Source organism: Ochotona curzoniae, unplaced genomic scaffold (assembly GCF_017591425.1).
Source record: "Ochotona curzoniae isolate NIBS_2020 unplaced genomic scaffold, NIBS_Ocur_1.0 patch356, whole genome shotgun sequence".
Taxonomy (NCBI): Eukaryota; Metazoa; Chordata; class Mammalia; order Lagomorpha; family Ochotonidae; genus Ochotona; species Ochotona curzoniae.
Genome location: NW_024466924.1, coordinates 1,235,308 through 1,252,955, shown reverse-complemented (window position 1 = coordinate 1,252,955; position 17,648 = coordinate 1,235,308). Strand labels below are relative to the sequence as shown.

The following is a 17,648-nucleotide window of genomic DNA, read 5'->3' as shown; positions in this document are numbered from 1 at the left end:
CCATGGATAACAGGGGAAGCCTTCTAAAGCGAGGCTGAGCAAGACATGTAAAGCTCCTGGGGCAGAAACGGGCCTGAGACATTCAGGGAAATGCATCCCAGTGAATGTGATCCCCGAGCAGTGAGCAAGTTAAAAAGGAGAGGAGAGGGGGATGCCAATGGCCAATCATGCATAGCTTGGCAGACCATTGCTCCTTAAAAGAGACAGGAGGTGGGCCCGGTGGTGTGGCCTAGTGGCTAAGGTCCTCGCCTTGAATGCACCAGGATCCCATATGGTCGCCGGTTCTAATCCCGGCAGCTCCACTTCCTCTCTATCTCTCCTCCTCTCTGTATATCTGACTTTGTAATAAAAATAAAATAAATCTTAAAAAAAAAGAGAGAGACAGGAGGGGCAGAGTGGGCACTGTCATATAAGTTGTAATAGCAGGTCTCTGGCTGGCATGCAGGAACCAGGTTGGGGAATACATGACAGTGAAATCAGGAATACCTGTGGTCCTCCAGGGATTGCGGAGATAAAGGTGTAGGGCAGTGGCATCTTGGACCACCTTGGTGATGGCAGCAGAGATGCTGAGAAGGATTTAGACTAAGCCATAGTTTGCCAGCCTGGAAGCCAATAGGGTTGGCTAGTAACTGGAGTCAGGGAAAGAGAAAAAGAGGGAATGGCCCACATGTGTGAGGCGTGGGGCTCTGCGGGATGTAACTGAGATGAACTGAGATGGAGCTTGTGCGGGCAGAGCAGGTTCGGGGGTAAAGGGGAGGACCAGGACCTCAGTTTGGGAAGCATTGTCTGTAAGGAGTCCTTTCCCCAGGGGTGGGGCTGGGGGAGCCACTGAGCTCAGACAGAGACCTCAGCTGCAGAGGAGAGAAGGATGCTACCACCATTTTTCTTTATTTTCCCCTTTTTCATTTCATATTTCTTTATTTTCCCCTTTTTCATTTCATATTTGCTTAGTCTTTCGGAACTCTTTAAATTTGCTAATTAGGAGCCATTTTGGTGGTATCACAGACTTAAACAAAACAGTTCACTGGGTTGAATTTTTGTAGACAGAATCACACAGGTTGTGAGCTATGAGAGGTATACAATCACCTGCCACTTAATGACAGAGAAACCTTCCCAGAAACCCCGTTAGCATGTTTCCTGGTTGTGTAGCCCTCACAGAATGCTCTCCCACATGCCAAGGCTGCTGTGACATCATCAGATGACAAACGGGACAGTGTGTGTGCTCTGGCATGGTCCAAACATCGTTAGCCAGCACAGGGCTACAGCTCCCTGGGGCAGACTTTCTTGCCAAGCTGACGCCAAGTCAATCCAACCGGCATGCTCTGTGATCTAGTTGTGAGGGCTAGGGGAGGCAGAGAGGGACGATGGGGACCCTTCTCTGGAAGGCACTTACTTGCCAACCACGCCCCAGGCCAACTCAGTAAGTGTTGTAATCAAGGCCCCAAAGAGCACTGTCTAGGGATGCCAGGAGCAGTGTGGATACATCCAATCTCCATGTAAGGAAAATGTACGCAGGCCAGACACAACCCTCAAGCCATACCGAGCATCATTGCAGTCCAGGAGAGAAGCACAGATGGGTTACCAGGTCTCTTTTTACTGAAACACAACACATGCACCAAGCAAATTTCAAGAACACTTCTGGGGACAGGGGGAGCCCCTACCCCAGACACGCAGAACCTACGCATGGGGTGTAGAGCACCAGCCGGCAAACTTCTCTAGAAACTTCCAGGCACCTTTCAGTTCCATAAGTGTGTGTCCTTCTGTGAGGGATCCAGGACCCTCCTGGCTACATATTCCTTAGGTCCTCGTGATGCGCAGCAAGGAGACCCGAATGGCAGGTGTGTGGCTGGGCAGTTCACTGCAGAGCTAGAGGGTGAAAGAGAGCCAAGGGGTGCTTCCAGCACATCCAGCCCATGGGTTGATCATGGGTGGAGGACAGGAAGAGAGAATGGGAGGGGATACTCAAAATGGATGGTAACACCTCCTGAGCCCCCAGCCCCTTGGGGGCTGGACACAGGCCAGGCTCTTCATGTCCTCAACAGAATAAGGTAACTTACAGAGCCAGCAGTGCTTTGCTCCTTCTAGAAGAGGTAACATTTACCTAGAATATCCTGTTCAAGGTCACATAGAAGTCACACAGATGTCCATTGCTCCCCAAGAAGCACTGATACCCAACACCCACATGGCCTGGCTCCTGCCCCACTCGGCTCCCTAGCCTGCTTCTATCTGCCTGCCTCCAACTCCTGCTAAGTAATTTCCAGTCTGGGAACTCAGATCTGACACTCAGCCCCTGCTTCCCTCCTCAAACAGGATTCCTGTTGGCTGCTATGACCATCACATGCATGGGGCTTTGTTCCTTCCTGGGCAGCCCAACAACCAACTCTCAAGCCAGGTTTAAGAGATGATGAGCCCACGAGGACTCCAGGACCCAACTATCTTTTCTGCCCATCCCATCATCCCCTCTGCCTGTTCCCCAGCACTGAGATATGTGTTCAAGAGCAACGCATGGCCTGTTGGGTATCAACATGCTGGTTGCTAGCAGCCGCAGCAGGAGTGACAAAGTCCTAGGCAGGACAGTCCCACTGCCCAGTCCCAAGATGCTCCACAGCCCAGGCACTCCTGTCTGGCTTTGAACCCAGTTCCTCTGACAGCCCTTTGATCCTGTGCCCGTGGAGCTGGCCATCCAAGCTACCATCACTTAGGACATGCAGAGATTTTCTTTTGTGGATACAATAGACACCCTACGCATCCACCTGCCAAGGCTCCTGCCCATCTCTGTGCAGTCCAGCTTTGGGATCCTCCTACTGGCCGAAGACCTCCAGCCGGCACCTCTGCCAGATGTGTCCTTACACACATGGAGGCATCAAGCCTGAGTCCCTGATGTGTGACCTTCACTGATGATGTCTGGTGCTAGCAACAAGTCGGATGCTCGGGCAGGGACAAACTGCAGCCAGCCTGTTTCTGCCAGGGCACATGTATGTACACAACTTAGCCACTCTCACTACATGATGTTTCACCTGTTCTGTAGAGCAGGACAGCCACACCTCAGAGAACCTGGACTGGTGAGACAGGTGCTGAACCTTCTCAGTCTAACTGTGCAGGAGTCACGCTATCCCCAAAAGCCCCGACCTCGAATTCCACCACTGGAGACCTTGTCCAACGACACGAATTTGATGAGAATTCAACTATATGAATACTGCCTAAGTTTGTACCTTATCTAGTCTATATTGCTATGAGTTTGCTCTGTCTCAAAGCCCCATGTCCTCTGGGTCTACTGGGGCTGTCTGTGACAGTGACTGCTGTCGGTCGACAAAACCAGTCCTTCCCTGGGTGATGGATACATGTAGGGAGGGACAGGCGCCATGTGAAACTAAGGTGGTCATCACCACCTTTCCAGATACAGGGAGAAAAACTGCAGGTGTAAGGATGCAGCGGTAGAAGAGGGGGACAAAGGGGAACCTCCATGATTACTTCTGAGCTGCTGAATTCAGCCGTGACCGAAGCTGGCAGAGCAACGTCTGGGTTTCCCCACCCTTGTGTTTTCCATGTGAACAACGATGACCTGAGCTTCTGCCACTTGCCACCCATCATCCTGCCCACTCATGCCTTACTTAGCATCATGGACCTCCTGGGAGGCCCAGGACATGAAGAAATTAAGGCCAGGTTGGGGGAAGAATGAGTTTATGTTTCAGGGGGGGAAAATAAAAGAAAGAATGAGAAAGTCAGACAGGCAAGGCTGGATCTTCGGATGCAGAGCCCTCCCACGGGGGCACTCTCTCTCTCTGTCCTGCGATTCATCCCTGCGAATGTCTCCCTTTCCTCTACCGTCCCTGGTTCCCCAGCAAGTGCCCACTCACCTGCTGAATCAGCCTCTCCACCAGCCTGGGGTCCGTGAGGTCATCGGAGGAGGTCACGGTCAGTCGCAGGAGGAGGAAGCCACCACCTGCTGGTGGAGAACAGAAGGGAGGTGAGGACACAGGGGATTCCATTGGAAGCTCTAAGAGGTGCTTCCTGCCGGGGGCTGTGGCCAATCCGTGTGTACACATGGCCGTGCTCACAAAACTTCTTACCACAGCACACAGAAAGAAAAGGACATCCTAAGTAGGATGCTTCATCCACCGTGGTGACCTCCTGACATGATCGGAAAAAAATAATCGTGGCTTGGAGGCACCAGCGACATTTAAAGGAGTCAAAAAGTGGAGAGTGAAAAAAGAGACATGGAAGCAGATCTAAATGCTCTCAGATCCTAAGTGGGTACAGGCCCAACCGGAGACAGTGCCAGAGAAAGGCCAGCTCTCAGAGAGGGGGCCCAGGCAGCCAGTTCTTACAGCTCTAAGTTGCTGGAGGGTGACCAAGTCTTCCAACCCAGTGGCTTGGCAGGAAACTCTCTCTTACTGAATCCTCAACTCCCGGCCTCACCTGCCCCCCTTGGAGTCCTTTCTCTCATCCCAGCACCTGTTAGAGCTGATTATCTCACAGAAAGCAACATGTGTGGCAGAAACATGCTATTTCCTACATGGTCTCTGATTATGACAAAATAGTGGACACAACCTAAGTGTCTCTTTCTCAGAGTACTGGTTACATTGGTAATGGGAAAACCAAAGAGGATGCTGGGCAACCACTAAAAGAGTCAGTTCCTTAGGGGAAGGGTGGGGGGGATTGCCAGCCACCAAGATGACGCATTCGCTTGAGCCACCTGCTGTCCAGTGTACTGCCTGTCTAGAGTGTGTGCAGGTCTGTATCAAGGGAACACTCTTACCATAACGATTTGTAAAGCCAAGCTGGGATACAAACCAGTACCCATAGGCAATCCTGGCATGTGCAAGGTGAGGCCATTAGCCACTAGGCTAGCCCACCAGGCCCATAAACACATCTTTTAAAATAATAGCAAGGTGATTAAAAATCTTTCCTATCCCTCCTCCCCCTTGAGATAACTTTATCTCAGGGATATGAATTTACCATCCATTTCCCTTGCATAGAAAAGGAGGATGGGGCCTAGTTCAGTGGCTAATCCTCCCCCTTCAAGCGTCAGGATCCCATATTGGCACCAATTCATATCCCGGATGCTCCACTTCCCATCCAGGTCCCTCCTTGCGACCTGGGAAAGCAGTTGAGGGTGGTCCAAAGTCTTGGGATCCTGCACCTATGTGGGAGACCTGGAAGAAGCTCCTGGCTTCAGATGGATTCAGCTCTGGCTGTGTGGCTACTTGGGGAGTTACCAGTGGATGGAAGATCTTTGCTTCTCCGTCTCTCTGTAAATCTGCCTTTCCAATGAAAAAATAAATGCATTTAAAAGGATGAAAGAGGGAGATGGAGCAAGCGCTGCACACTTCTTATACAGAAGATGACTCATGGGAGGCAATCCCAAGAACTGTGTGAGTGAGAATGGGATAGCCAGGGAATGGTCATTAGTGAAAGGCATCTTGGGGTGGACTGCTCTGTCCCTTTTGAATGTATTATTTGTTTGTTTTGCTTTGTATTAGACTTTCAGAGATGGAAGGAGAGCGCACTCTGGCTTACTTTCCAAACGTCTGGCCAGGGTGGCAGCTAGCAGCCAAGACCTCAATCTGAGTCTCTCCCAAGGGTGGCAGAAATCCAGTTATTTGAGGTATCATCTTCTACCCCCAGGGTCGGCAGTGACAAGAGACTCAAGAGCCAGAGCCAGGAACTGAACCCAAGGAACTCTGATGTGGGAAGCAGGCATCTTAAGCATTAGATAAATGCTTGTCTCCCCTTTGTACTTTACATCATGTAAATGCATTATCTAGTGAACAATTTATAAAGATAGGCAGCTTAGAATTAAACACACACACACAAAAAAACAGTGCATTAGCATCGTGATGTAGTGGGTTAAACTGCTGCTAGTAATGCCAGCATCCCATATGAGGGCTAGTTCAAGTCGCTGTTGCTCCACTTCTGATCCAGCAGAAGACAGCCCAAGTGCCTGGGACCCTGCCACCCACATGGGAGACCTGGAAGACACTCCTGGCTCTTGGCTTCAGTTTTCCCAGTCCTGGCAATTGTATTAGAAGAGATAACATACAAAGCTCAAAGGACCCTGCCTGGTATCAGTTGGTGCCAAGGCTTATGGATTGTGAAATATTCTGTAATCCCCTTGCCAAGAATATAAAAGATATTCAGCAGAGCATCTGTAACTAACATTTTCTGTTTCACCTCCCGGAAAGGTGGGGAAGACTGAGGGTGTCCAGGAATGAGGATGGGTTCAAGGTGAGTGTGACAGGAAGTGGAGGTGCAATTTACCAGGAGGACCGGCAGCTGGACAGACCCAGTGATCTCTGACATGAGACTTACCAAAAACTACCTGTTATCTCAGAGATATAGCTTTGAACTTTAATACCCCCACTAGACTGATTAATTGAAGGTCATTCTCAATGGTATACACCCCAGCAGGTGCATCTCATGAGCTTCACCTTCCTGGAGACTCAGCCACTCAGCCTAGGCCAGGGACTGGTGTGGCTATGACTAGAATTGGGACTCCCTAGCATGTGGCCCTGCCTTTTTTTTTTTTAAGATTTATTTATTTATTGGAAAGTCAGATATACAGAGAGGAGGAGAGACAGAGAGGAAGATCTTCTGTCCAATGATTCACTCCCCAAGTGAGCGCAATGACCGATGCTATGCCAATCCAAAGCCAGGATCCAGGAACTTCTTCCAGGTATCCAACACGGGTACAGGGTCCCAAGGCTTTGGGCTGTCCTCGACTGCTTTCCCAGGCCAGAAGCAGGGAGCTGGATGGGAAGTGGAGCTGCCAGGATTAGAACCAGTGCCCATATGGGATCCTGGGCGTTTGAGGCGAGGATTTTAGCCGCTAGGCCACGCCACCGGGCCCAGGCCCTGCCTTTTGAATAAAACTGGGCGCCCTGCCTGATACAAAGCATTGGTTACTGACCACCTCCCTTGGCAGCAGGTCAGAGCTGGCAGGACCTTCAGTGTTCACCTGATACCACCCCTCTGAGACCCAGCGAGGGTCTCCCAGAGCCAAGACCTCAAATCAACTCTCCAAACTACTTCTGTTCTCATTCCCTGCAGCCCACCCACCGTCCCATACTACTGTCTCGGGACAGCATCACGAGAAGGTCCCTGAATCTTCCTTTCTTCCCATGGTGACATCCTGCAGGCTCCAAATCCCCAAGCCCCAATAATCTCACATGCAGTGGTGGGAGGTGGGGAGGGCAGGTGAGGATGGATCATTTACCTGGGTCATCTTTTGTAGTCCTGCTTGTCTGAGTGAAGGGCATTGCTTTTGTAGTCTTGCTTGTCTGAGTGAAGGGCATAGCCGCGGGCCGCCTAGAGGTCCTGGGTGGGGGTGTGGTCTTGGTTGAGGGGGTGGGTGTCTCTGGGCCGCTGCAGGTCGTGATCAGCTGGGGAGAGATGGGCGGGTGGCTGTGGGTGGGAGAGAGCCCGATGCTTGTACTGTTGGAGGTAAAGGTCTGAGAAGGTATAGTGCTGCTGATGATGATTGCTTCCGAGAAGCTCTGGGCTACAGTTGAAGACCCAGCAGAAGAAGAAATCACGGAGACTGGGGTCCCAGCAGAGGTTGAGGCGTCAGCAGTGTGTGACACAGCTGTAGTGGAGGCAGACAAAGTGGTGGTTCCAAAGGTGGACAAGACCTCCCCTCCTGGGCTGCGGAGGTCTGCATCTGAGGCCCTAGAGGTGGCGGTAGCTGTTTCTACCTGCATCAGGCTGTAGTTGGTAACCTCAGCATGGGCAGTGGCGTGGGGAACTAAGGCCTTCATGGGACTTGTGAGGTCAGGTGGAGGGGCTTGGGAGGTGGCGAGGACTGAGCCTGTGTCAAAAGAAGAGGAGCTGCTGCCTGGGGAGAGGCCCTCGGTCTCCGGGGAGGTGTGAGCCAAGGTCCACATGTCGGTTGTAATCCTCCTGGCCTCTTCTGGGCTGTGCTCAGTGCAAATGGTGACTAGGGTGGCATCTGTCGGAGCACTGCCTGGGTGGGCCCTGGTGGTGGGCAGCACAGGGTTTATGCCAGTTATTACTGATGTCTCCAGAGGGGTAGGAGTGGTGATCCCAGCTGTGAACGTGGAAGGCACTGCCTCGGAGAAGGTTCTGGCCTGTGACACAGGCAAAGTGGTCTTTGTTTCCCTCATCTCTGCTTCTGACACTGACCTGCCTGGGACAGGGGTGTTGGCAGAGGTCTCTGCACTCAGGGTGTGAGTTTCCAAGGCCATGTAGGCCGCTGCTGAGATCTCGGCAGGGCCTCTGGTCTGCAAGGCTCCCTCTGGCCTGGTCCTGAACTCTGGAGTCCCGGCAGGTGCTTGTGTGGTTTCTGTTGTCGCCAAAGGGGCTGTTGCACCAGTGTTGAGGCCTGTGTAGAGTAAGACTGACTGTGAGCCATGAGTCTCGATGCACTGTCCTCACCCAGCCCTGGACACTGTTGGCAGGAGGAGTGTTAGCTTGTTTTTTGGAAAGTTGTAATGTATTTATTTGTTCATTTATTTATTTATTTATTGGAAGCCAGAGACCCAGAGAGAGAGAGACAGGCAAGTGTCCCATCTTCTGGTTCATTTTCCAGATGCTCACAGTAGCCCGGGCTGAATCAGGTCAATGCCGGGAAGGAGATGGGAACTCAACAGGTGTGACTCATGTGGGTAGCAAGGACACAACCACCCGAACCATCACCTGCTGCTTCACAAGGTACACATCAGCAGGAAACTGGACATGGCAGTGAAGGTGGGCCATGAAGCCAGGCACTCCGACCCAGGCTGCAGGTGTCTTAGCAGCAACATTGTACTGAACCACCCCTCCCCCCACTTGTCACCCATAAGAGGACACTTCAAAAAAATTCATGGAGGAGTGGGCACTGTGGTATAGTCATTGGGGATGCCTACATCCTATATTGGAATGCTAATGCAGATCTTGGCTGTTCTGCTTGCTCTCCAGCTCCCTGCTAATGCATGTGAGAAGCAGCCAACAATGGCCTCCACATGGATTCTCAGCTCCTGGCTTCAGTTTGGCCTAGGCTTGGCTGTAGAAGCCATCTGGGGAGTGAGCCAGCTGATGGAAGAAGTCATCTCTGTCTCCCTCTTTCTGTCACTCTACCTTTCAAATACACAAATAATTTTTTCGTTTAAGCCACGAAGACCCCCTATATGCCCAAGGAAGACAGAGGCAGTATGAGGAAGCCCTGTCACATGCAGCAGCCACAGAGCTGGGGTGGCCTTGACAAATGTCCTCGGAGGCCCCAACATATGAAGCCCGCAAGTCCCAGGGTCCTTGCTGATGGCTGGTCTGTAGCCAGCTCAGGGAGCGGGTAACCTCCAAGACTGAGCAAAGCAGGTTCAAGTCCCAAGTAAGCCAAGAACCAATATCCTTGGAACTTCCTGAATGAATCAGTGTCACTTTCCTATAGAGTTTTCTTTTTTGTTTTTTATTTAAGTTTTATTCATTTTTATTTGAAAGTCAGATTTACAGAGAGAAGGAGAGACAGAGAAATCTTCCATCCACTGGTTCACTCCCTAAATGAACCCAACTACTGAAGCTGGGTTGATTCAACCAGGAGCCAGTAGTGTCTTCTGGGTCTCCCACATAAGTACAAGCCATCAGCAGAGAGCTGGATCAGAAGTGGAGCAGTTGGAACATGAACCAGCTCTCACATGCTTGCAGATGGAGGATTAGCCATAGCACCATCCTCCCTCCATCCCCTACAGACTTTTCTCATCCAGCAAGTGTCTCCCCCAAAAATGCTTTTCTTAAAACCACAAAGAAGGCCTGTAGTTTTCTTGAGAGGTAATGAGGTACACAGGGGGTGAGAGGAGCCTTCAGAGTGAGCCTCGGGGATACTGCTGGGAAAGCCAGGGAGCATGTGGAGAGTCCTTATGGGGCTCAAGCAAGGGAAGGAGAGTGGCCCAGCCCAGCCTCCAGCGTGGGCTCGAAAACTATGAGGAGGGACCGGGGTGCTGAGGAGAGGATGCCTAGGCCTTGTCCACATGCAGTGAGGAGCCTGGCCTTGTGGAGAGGCTGCTTGCAGCTCTCCAGCGAGCAGGACACTGCGCTGAGATAAGCCCTGGAGCCGCAGCAGCCGAAGGCCAGAGGGAACTCCGTGCTCTCCACCACACCCGGAACAGGCTACATCAGCAGGCTGGTCTCCTCTGTCCACACTGGGGTGGGGAACTCTCTTTTCCCATGGATCAAGTGAAGGGTGGCCAGATTTCATAAATAATAACAAATGACATCAGTTAAATTTTTGAATTTCAAATAAACAGTGAGGAATTTTTCAATATGAGTCTTTTTAGTGCAGTCTTTACAACATATCTAGACTTAAGCTAAAAAGAAACGCACTGGGGCTGGGGGTGCCACCTTCTCCCAACTGGAGGCTCTCTCAACCCCCCACCCAGTCTGGGAATGCATCAGGACTCTTCCCCCTATACCACTCCCCTGGCCTGGCTCTCATCCAGCCGAGATAGCAGTGCTGTGGTTGGTCTGCTTGCTCTGCTATTTACTCTCTGCCCCCGGTGTCATTCCCTTGGGCCCTTTACAACAACAACCTGTGGAGAGCCTCACCAAGACCCTAGGATGGCCTGCTCATACCACTAGGGAGCACCACTCCAGGACCCACCTTCCACCGCCCCCGCCCCTCCCCGCCCCCAGCCCGCAGAGCTCCACTTCCTTACCTGCGGTGCTGTTAGCCACCCCAATCCGGAAGCAGAAGAGAAGCAGCAAAACAGGGACCCAGAGAGAGCCCATGCTGGCTAGGGGCGCCACTGGCCAGCCTTCCCTCACTGCCCCCTGCCTCCTCCTACCGCCTTTTCCTGCTTCCTGCACCCCAGGAGGAGGAGCAGGAGCAGCTGCCCGGCCAGGTGTGGCTGGGGAGTTTCCAGGACTCAGCCAGACAACTACACATGTGCAGGCGCAGAGCAGGCAGGTCAGGGTGTCAGTGGCTTCCCCTGCCCCCTGTGCTTGCTGTGAAGTGGGCTGTCAGTCACGTTCACCGTGGTCCTTCGGTTCTGCTGTGGAGGAGGCCGTGGGAGCCACCTGTGTTCCACTGTTGCACCTGCCCCTTGCCCAGAGCCCTCAGGCTTCACAGACAGTAACCTTGATGTTTGTGTCTGATCCTTTATTGGCTCAATGATCCTATTAGAGAAAGGTAGAGAAACTTGCAGAACCTCAACATCCTAACCCTTAAGAAGGGCCCACTGCTGGCCATATTTGTCTCCTGAGATAGTACAAGTCTTCCTCAGTACTTGCTGCCTAATGGGAGTTCTTCAAAAAGGTACACTGAGTAGGTGCTCAATTAAATGAGCTGGAGCCCTGGCATCCACCCAGATGCCCAAGCCTTAGAGAGACGGACGGTCCTCTGAGGTTTCACAGGAACCAGCTCCCCAGGGTAGGTGGGGAGAACTCTGATCTCCCTCATTTAACATCCTGCTGTTCTGCTCTCAATGCCCCTCTCTGGAGAGGTGAGGCAGGGAGAGCGGCCGGCTAGAGGAAGGGAGAGGGTGATTGTGCTAATTGGAGCTAGGTGTAGGGAAAGTGTAAGGTGATGACCTAGTGACCACTAGGGGATTGGACCAGAACCAGAGTGAGGCTGCAGGATATTAGCCTTCAAAGAATGGCCAACATTGACATGAGCTTTGGAACCATCGCCAGCAGACACACAGGGCCCATCATCAGGGCCAGAGCCATATTACAGTGGGAATAGCTCTGGGTAGAGAACTGGTGGCTGTGTGATTTTGCTAAGTTATTTACCTTCTCTGACCCTCCATCAACAGGTTGCTGTGAGGTCTTGCTGGGCCAGCAAGTGTGAGGTTCTACAATGTGATGTTACGGGGTAAAGGGCTGGGCTGCCCTGAAGGAGCTGGGAGCTGTCCCAGGAGAGGCAGAGGGATCCCAGCACTCGGGTTGGAGATGTTGGACCCTTTGGTTCACTAGGTCATTCAATCACAGCTCTGCCTTTTGTAAACAGAGATTGGAGGCCCCCAGGTAGGTGTCTAGTGGGGAGAGAAATCTAGGACTGTGCTGTCAGCTGAAGCTCAGACCCTGTCTTGTAGCATGAGTCTCACCCCAAACAGAGCTGAAGTGGAACCCCAGCAGGAATGCAGCCCTGCCCCAGCGGGGAAGGGGCTTCCTCATTCCAGTGCCAGGTGGGTCTGAGCTTAATCTCCCGCAGGTATTCAGGGTGCCAGTCGGTCTTGCCCCAACCAGGGACTCCCCCACTCTTTTCCTTTGCTCTTTATCATCTGAACCATCTGCCCAATGAGGAAGTGAGAAAGCCTACCTCCTCCAGGGCAATGCTGGTTCTTGCCCGCACCAGCTTCCTCTGCTTCTGGGAGAATTTATAAGTCTAAGTGCATGGCTGCTCAGAACCACAATAGCCTCAGCCAGAAATTTCTGGGCTCCCAGGGGCAGGCATTGTGGCACAGCAAGTTAACCCACTGTTCTCCATGCCAGTAACTCATATCAGAGGTCCACTTTGAATACCAGCTGCTCACTTTCCAAACAAGCTCCCTGCTAACATATCTGGGAAGCAAATCTCCTCAGAAGTCAAATGGTGCTGAGTTTGGGTCAGATTTGGTACTGGGTAATGTTTTGAAGGCTCAGTCTCAGGCAGCAGTGTTTATCCTGGCAACACCTGGTCCTCCTGTCCCCAGTCAGAACCCTCCCAACCCCTTTAAACATGAAGAAAACAATATGGAAAAAATAATAGTCTTACCCACTTTCCTGTAGCCCTTGAACCTTTTTACCCTAATTAACTATGTAAAGATTGTCAAAATAATAAAAAAATAAATTAAAAAAAAAAGAACCCTCCCAGGCATTACAGCTTTCTTAATGACACAGGTACCAATGGCTCATCTGCTTTGCCTGTGGTCTGGTAGAAGTAGAGGAAAAAGTTTGTGGTTTGGTGTCAATCTCTTTTTACCAGAGGTATCATTATACCATTTATATCACAAGCCACAAAACAAAAGCTACAGCCTCAGCATAATGGCTCAGTAGCTAATTCCTTGCCCTGCAAGTATCGGATCCCATATTGGCGCTGGCTCATGACCCAGCTGCTCTACTTCCCTTCCAGTTCCCTGCTTATGGCCTAGCAAAGCAGTCAAGGACAGGCCAAAGCCTTGGGTATGAAGTTAAAGCAAAAACAAAAAGAAGAAATAAACACAGCACTGTGGAGTCGAAAACACATGCCACTGAATCACCAATGCACGGGTGATGAAAACAAAAAGATCTCTTGGGTAAAATTATGCCACCATGCAATCCATGAGCCAGTGATGAATTCAACAAGAGAAAAGAAAGTATTTGGAAGAAATGAAAATAAAACAAAAAACATCAAAACACATAGGATGCAGCAAAAACAGTATGGAAAGGGTTATTGAACTTATAATTTGCATGATGGTTTCCTTATATTAGAGAGAACATATGGCATTTTACCTTTTGGGATTGACTTCTACTAAATATTTCAAGAAAAATTTACCCCCATTCCCCACAAGCTTTTCCAAGCAATAGAAAGCCAATACTTCCAAACTCTTCCTATGAAAGCAATATCACCTTAATATAAAACTCAGAGAGACACAACAGAAAAAGAGAACTACAGACTGATATCCCTGATGAACATAGACACAAAGATCCTCAACAAAATACTAGCCAACAGAATCCAATAGTACATCAAGCAGATCATTCACCCAGACCAGATGGGATTTATTTTTGGCATGTAGGGATGGTTCAACATTCACAAATCAATAAATGTGATTCACCATATCAACAAATTGAAAAATAAAGACCAGCCCTGCTCATCACTGGTGGAACTCCTATTTTCCAATGAGTGAGAGCAAGTCCTTCATCTTCTCAATCACAGTTGGGTTGAGGTGCGTGTGGTCATCTACACACTTGGTCACATGCCCCACCCCACTCCCCGCCCCAGCTGCCGCTCTCCAAGAAGCTCCTTATCCTCTGTGTCTGCTACACTTTGGCTTTGTCACAAAATGCATGGTGCATCAGGCCAGGTGGGCCTGGGACTTCTCCAGCTTGCTGGTCATCAAGGCTAGGGACCACAGCTGCATAGCAGCATACTCTATCTGCTGCATGGATGCAAGGCTGTCCTCCCAGCAGCCAGTGCTGTACTGGAACCCGAGGCCCTGCATCATGCAATGAGTCCCCTCTCCAGATTCTTTACCATGGGTCCCACCACCTCCTGCACCCGGGACTACTATAGCTCTGCCAAGGTGAACTGCACTGTGCCACCCCAGTACCCACATGGATTCTGTGCATGGCAAAGGTGGGCAATGCTGTGCATTGGGCTAAGCCACCACCTGTAATACTCCAATCTCCTATCGGATTGCCAGTTTGAGTCTTAGCTGCTCTGCTTTCAATCCAGCTTTCTATTAACATGTCTAAAACTCAGCATGGATGGATCAAGTGCCTGGATCCCTGTTACCCATATGGGAGACCCGAATGGGTCCCGACTTGGATCTGATACAGCTCTAGCTATTGTGGCCATGTGGGGAATGAACCAGTGGATAGAAGATTTCTCTCCCTCTGCCCACTCCTCAACTGTCTTTCAAATAAATACATCTTAAAAAAAAAAATCTGAGGTTTGTGATCTGGGGCTGAGCCTGAGGAAACCATTCATGGAAACTGGAGCCAAGCAATCTGGGAGGAATGAGGGTGAGCTCATCAAGGCCCTTGGAATTCTACACAGGAGCAGACCCCAGGAGGCCAGTCTCAGTCCCCACCCCACCCCCCGGTAAGGCCCCCGCCTCTCCCCTGCAAAGAAGGAAGGGAGTGAGCACGAGGCCTGAGCTAGAGGATCTGACCAGGATTTCTTCCAGACTTGCAGAGCATGATATGGAGCCCAGGCTGGTGGGAGAGACGACACAGGGCTTAGTAGCATGGTGCTAGATTTTACTTTCTGTGTGACCATCACAAAACAAGGAAGAAGAAAAACACCAGGAGCCAAGTTCATGTCTCATACTTTGTATGGCTGATTCTGTGAACTTTCAGATGGGTTTCCAAGAATCGCAGGTTTCCATCTTCCTCCAGCTAAACCACTGCGGAAGTACACAGATGGCGGCAAAGAGACAAGCGCTGGCCAAGGTGGGGGCAAGAGGGGCCCTCTGCTCCATGATCTCTGATGACCCAGGGTGCGGGGAGCCTCTGGAGGAGTCAGGCTCGCTTTCTGATTCCCTTCACGGCAATGGCAAGCGGTCTTCCAGAAAGGTTGACATGGAAAAGCTGCTGGACCTAAGGAAGCAATGAGCCAAAGTCTGTCCACTGTCTGACTTCTGGGCATGCTTCCAAGGACCAGGCATTCCTTGTACACCCACTGAGACCTACATCCATTGAGACCTATGCCTTTGCCAGGCTGGATCTCGATGAATTCCCACCACAGTCCCACAAGGCTAGCTCTAAGATACAGATGGAAAAACTGAAGTGCTTGGGCCCCCAGGTAGTAAGTGGTGGAGCTAGGACTTGAAGCCAAGTCCATCTGCTGCCAGAGCCTATACTCTCTACTGCAGCACTCCGCTGCCTTTCTTTCTGCCCAGTGCTGTCACAGGCTAGGACAGGAGCTGAGGCCTCTCCTTCAGGGCTGGAACCAGGACACAGAAGGAAAGAAGAGAATGGAAAAGGAGTTAGGGCACAGGCTGGCCAGTTTCAGTCCAGTTCAGTGGACCTTTGTAGCCCACTACTGACACCCTTATAGGATCCCTGCTAGGTATCCCACCAGACCCTAGCTCTGCTTCTAATTTCAGCTTCCTGTCAGTGCTTTTCCTGGGAAGTAGCAGGTAATGGTTCAAGTTGTTAGGTTCCTAACACCCACATGGAAGATGAGAACAGGTGTCTGGCTTTAATTCATCCCAGCCCTGGCTGATGCGTGTATTTGGGGAGTAAACCAGAGGATGAAACCTCTCTCTTCCAACTCCCTTCAAATAAAATGAATGAATAAACAAATAAATAAATACTGGGGGAAATTAAAAGATTGCATGATATATAAAAAGTATATAAAATTCAAATGTCTGTGGGCAGAAATCCTAGCTCCTATGTCTAAATTCATCGCTGCAATGGACCTCTACCTAGTTTAGGCTCTGCTTCCACCTTTGGCACCTGCTCCCAGACTGTGGGGACTAGAGACCCGGGAGGAAGGGACAGATGGTCCTCCACTCCTCCCAGGAGACCTTCAAGGACACTCACCAGATTCTGTAGCCAGTCTAGATTGCCCCCTGCAGTCTGTGGCGGCTTCTCCATCCTCAGCATCACCTGCAGCACAATCCTGCTGGCCCAAGAAGCTGAAAGAAACACAGGGAGAGAGCTCCTGTCCCCGTTGCCGCCCTCCCCGCCACACACACTGCTGCCACAAACACTACCAGCACCCCTGTGCAAATTCCAGCTGACTTGCAGAAATCTACATGAATTGGTCAGAGGCACCCACTAAAAGAGTGTGCAAAAAGAAAGTGTTCTGTGTGCAAAAATGTGGTATCCAACCACCCCATCACCTATCATGACTTTCCAAGATCACTTAAGGTGGACTCAAAGTGACTCAAAGCAAAGCAACAAGTGCAAGAATAATTGAGAAACCAAGCTGCAATAAACATGCTTTAGCACAAGCTGGATAGAAGGCCAAAGCCTCGGGGCTGCAGGCACCCAACAACCTATACAGTAAACTCCAGGCAACGGACTTGCCTCTTTCAATCCCAGCTTTCGGCTTGACTGTGGGTGGAGATGAATCTGTGTGCGAATTCCCAGGCTTGCAGAAGGTACTGTGGTCTGGGCAGCAGTCTGGTACCATGTGGCAGAACTCATCACAGTAGCAATTTCCCCTCTTGCAGTGGTAATCTGTGCCAAGGCAGCAGAGGGGCTGGGGCTGGGAGCAGCTGCCTGTGGTAAAGGGATAGAGTTCACACACAATGCAGAAACACCTGAATAACTATATGCAGAAGAGGGAACTAGGAACCCCTACCTCACACTGTATGCAAGAATCAATAGAACCAGAACACAAACATAACTTATTACAGTTATAAAGCCAAAATTCTAAAACTGAATAAAATATAGATGGAAATCTTTATGGTCTTGAATTAAGCAAAGATTTCTCAGACATGACATCAAAAGCATAAAGTAGCAAAACAAAACAAAAAACAGACAAATGGGACTTGATGAAAATGAAACCTTAGACCAGCACGGTGGCTCAACAGGTTAACCTTCTGCCTGGGGGCACTGGGATCCCATATGGACAGTAGTTCTTGTCCTGGCTGCTCTACTTCTGATCCACCTCCCAGCTTATGGCCTGGTAAACAGTAGTCAGTGACCCAAATCCTTGGACCCCTGTACTCATGTCAGAGACCTGAAAGAATCCCATAGCTCTTGTCTTTTGATCAGCTCAGTCCCAATGATTGCGGCCATTTGGCGAATGACCAGCAAGTAGAACATCTGTGTGTGTGTGTGTGTGTGTCTCCTCTCTGTAAATATGCCTTTCAAATAAAAATTTCAAAATCCTCTTTTTAAAAAAGTAAACCTTTTGTGCCCTTGAGAATACTATCAGGAAAGTTACAAGTGGGGCTGGTGTTGTGGCATTTCATGTAAGCCTCTGCCTGTGGCACCAGTATCCTGTACAGGTACAGGTTCAAGTCCCGGCTGCTGCACTTCTAATCAAGCTCCCTGATAAGAACCTGAGAAATTAGCAGAAA

At 50.5% G+C, this 17,648-nt stretch overlaps 1 protein-coding gene across 1 annotated transcript; it reads right to left on the bottom strand.

Annotated features, from left to right (window-relative positions):
- Window positions 1-1,739: 1,739 nt before the first annotated feature.
- MUC20 (mucin 20, cell surface associated) lies at window positions 1,740-10,719 on the bottom strand. The gene is made up of 4 exons (XM_040996695.1): window positions 10,592-10,719; window positions 7,217-8,142; window positions 3,858-3,943; window positions 1,740-1,866 (listed from the first exon to the last, which is right to left on the bottom strand). The coding sequence occupies exons 1-4, from the start codon at window positions 10,717-10,719 to the stop codon at window positions 1,798-1,800; spliced, it is 1,209 nt and encodes a 402-aa protein (XP_040852629.1). The 3' UTR covers window positions 1,740-1,797.
- Between the last annotated feature and the right edge of the window lie 6,929 nt (window positions 10,720-17,648).

Coding starts and splice junctions, on each gene's coding strand:
- MUC20 (XM_040996695.1), bottom strand. CDS start 10,719: ATGGGCTCTCTCTGGGTCCCTGTTTTGCTGCTTCTCTTCTGCTTCCGG. Junction 8,143..10,591: donor AGGGGCGGGGGCGGTGGAAG/GTGGGTCCTGGA, acceptor TGTCCCAGGCAG/GTCAGTGTCAGAAGCAGAGA. Junction 3,944..7,216: donor GACTACAAAAGATGACCCAG/GTAAATGATCCA, acceptor CTCCACCAGCAG/GTGGTGGCTTCCTCCTCCTG.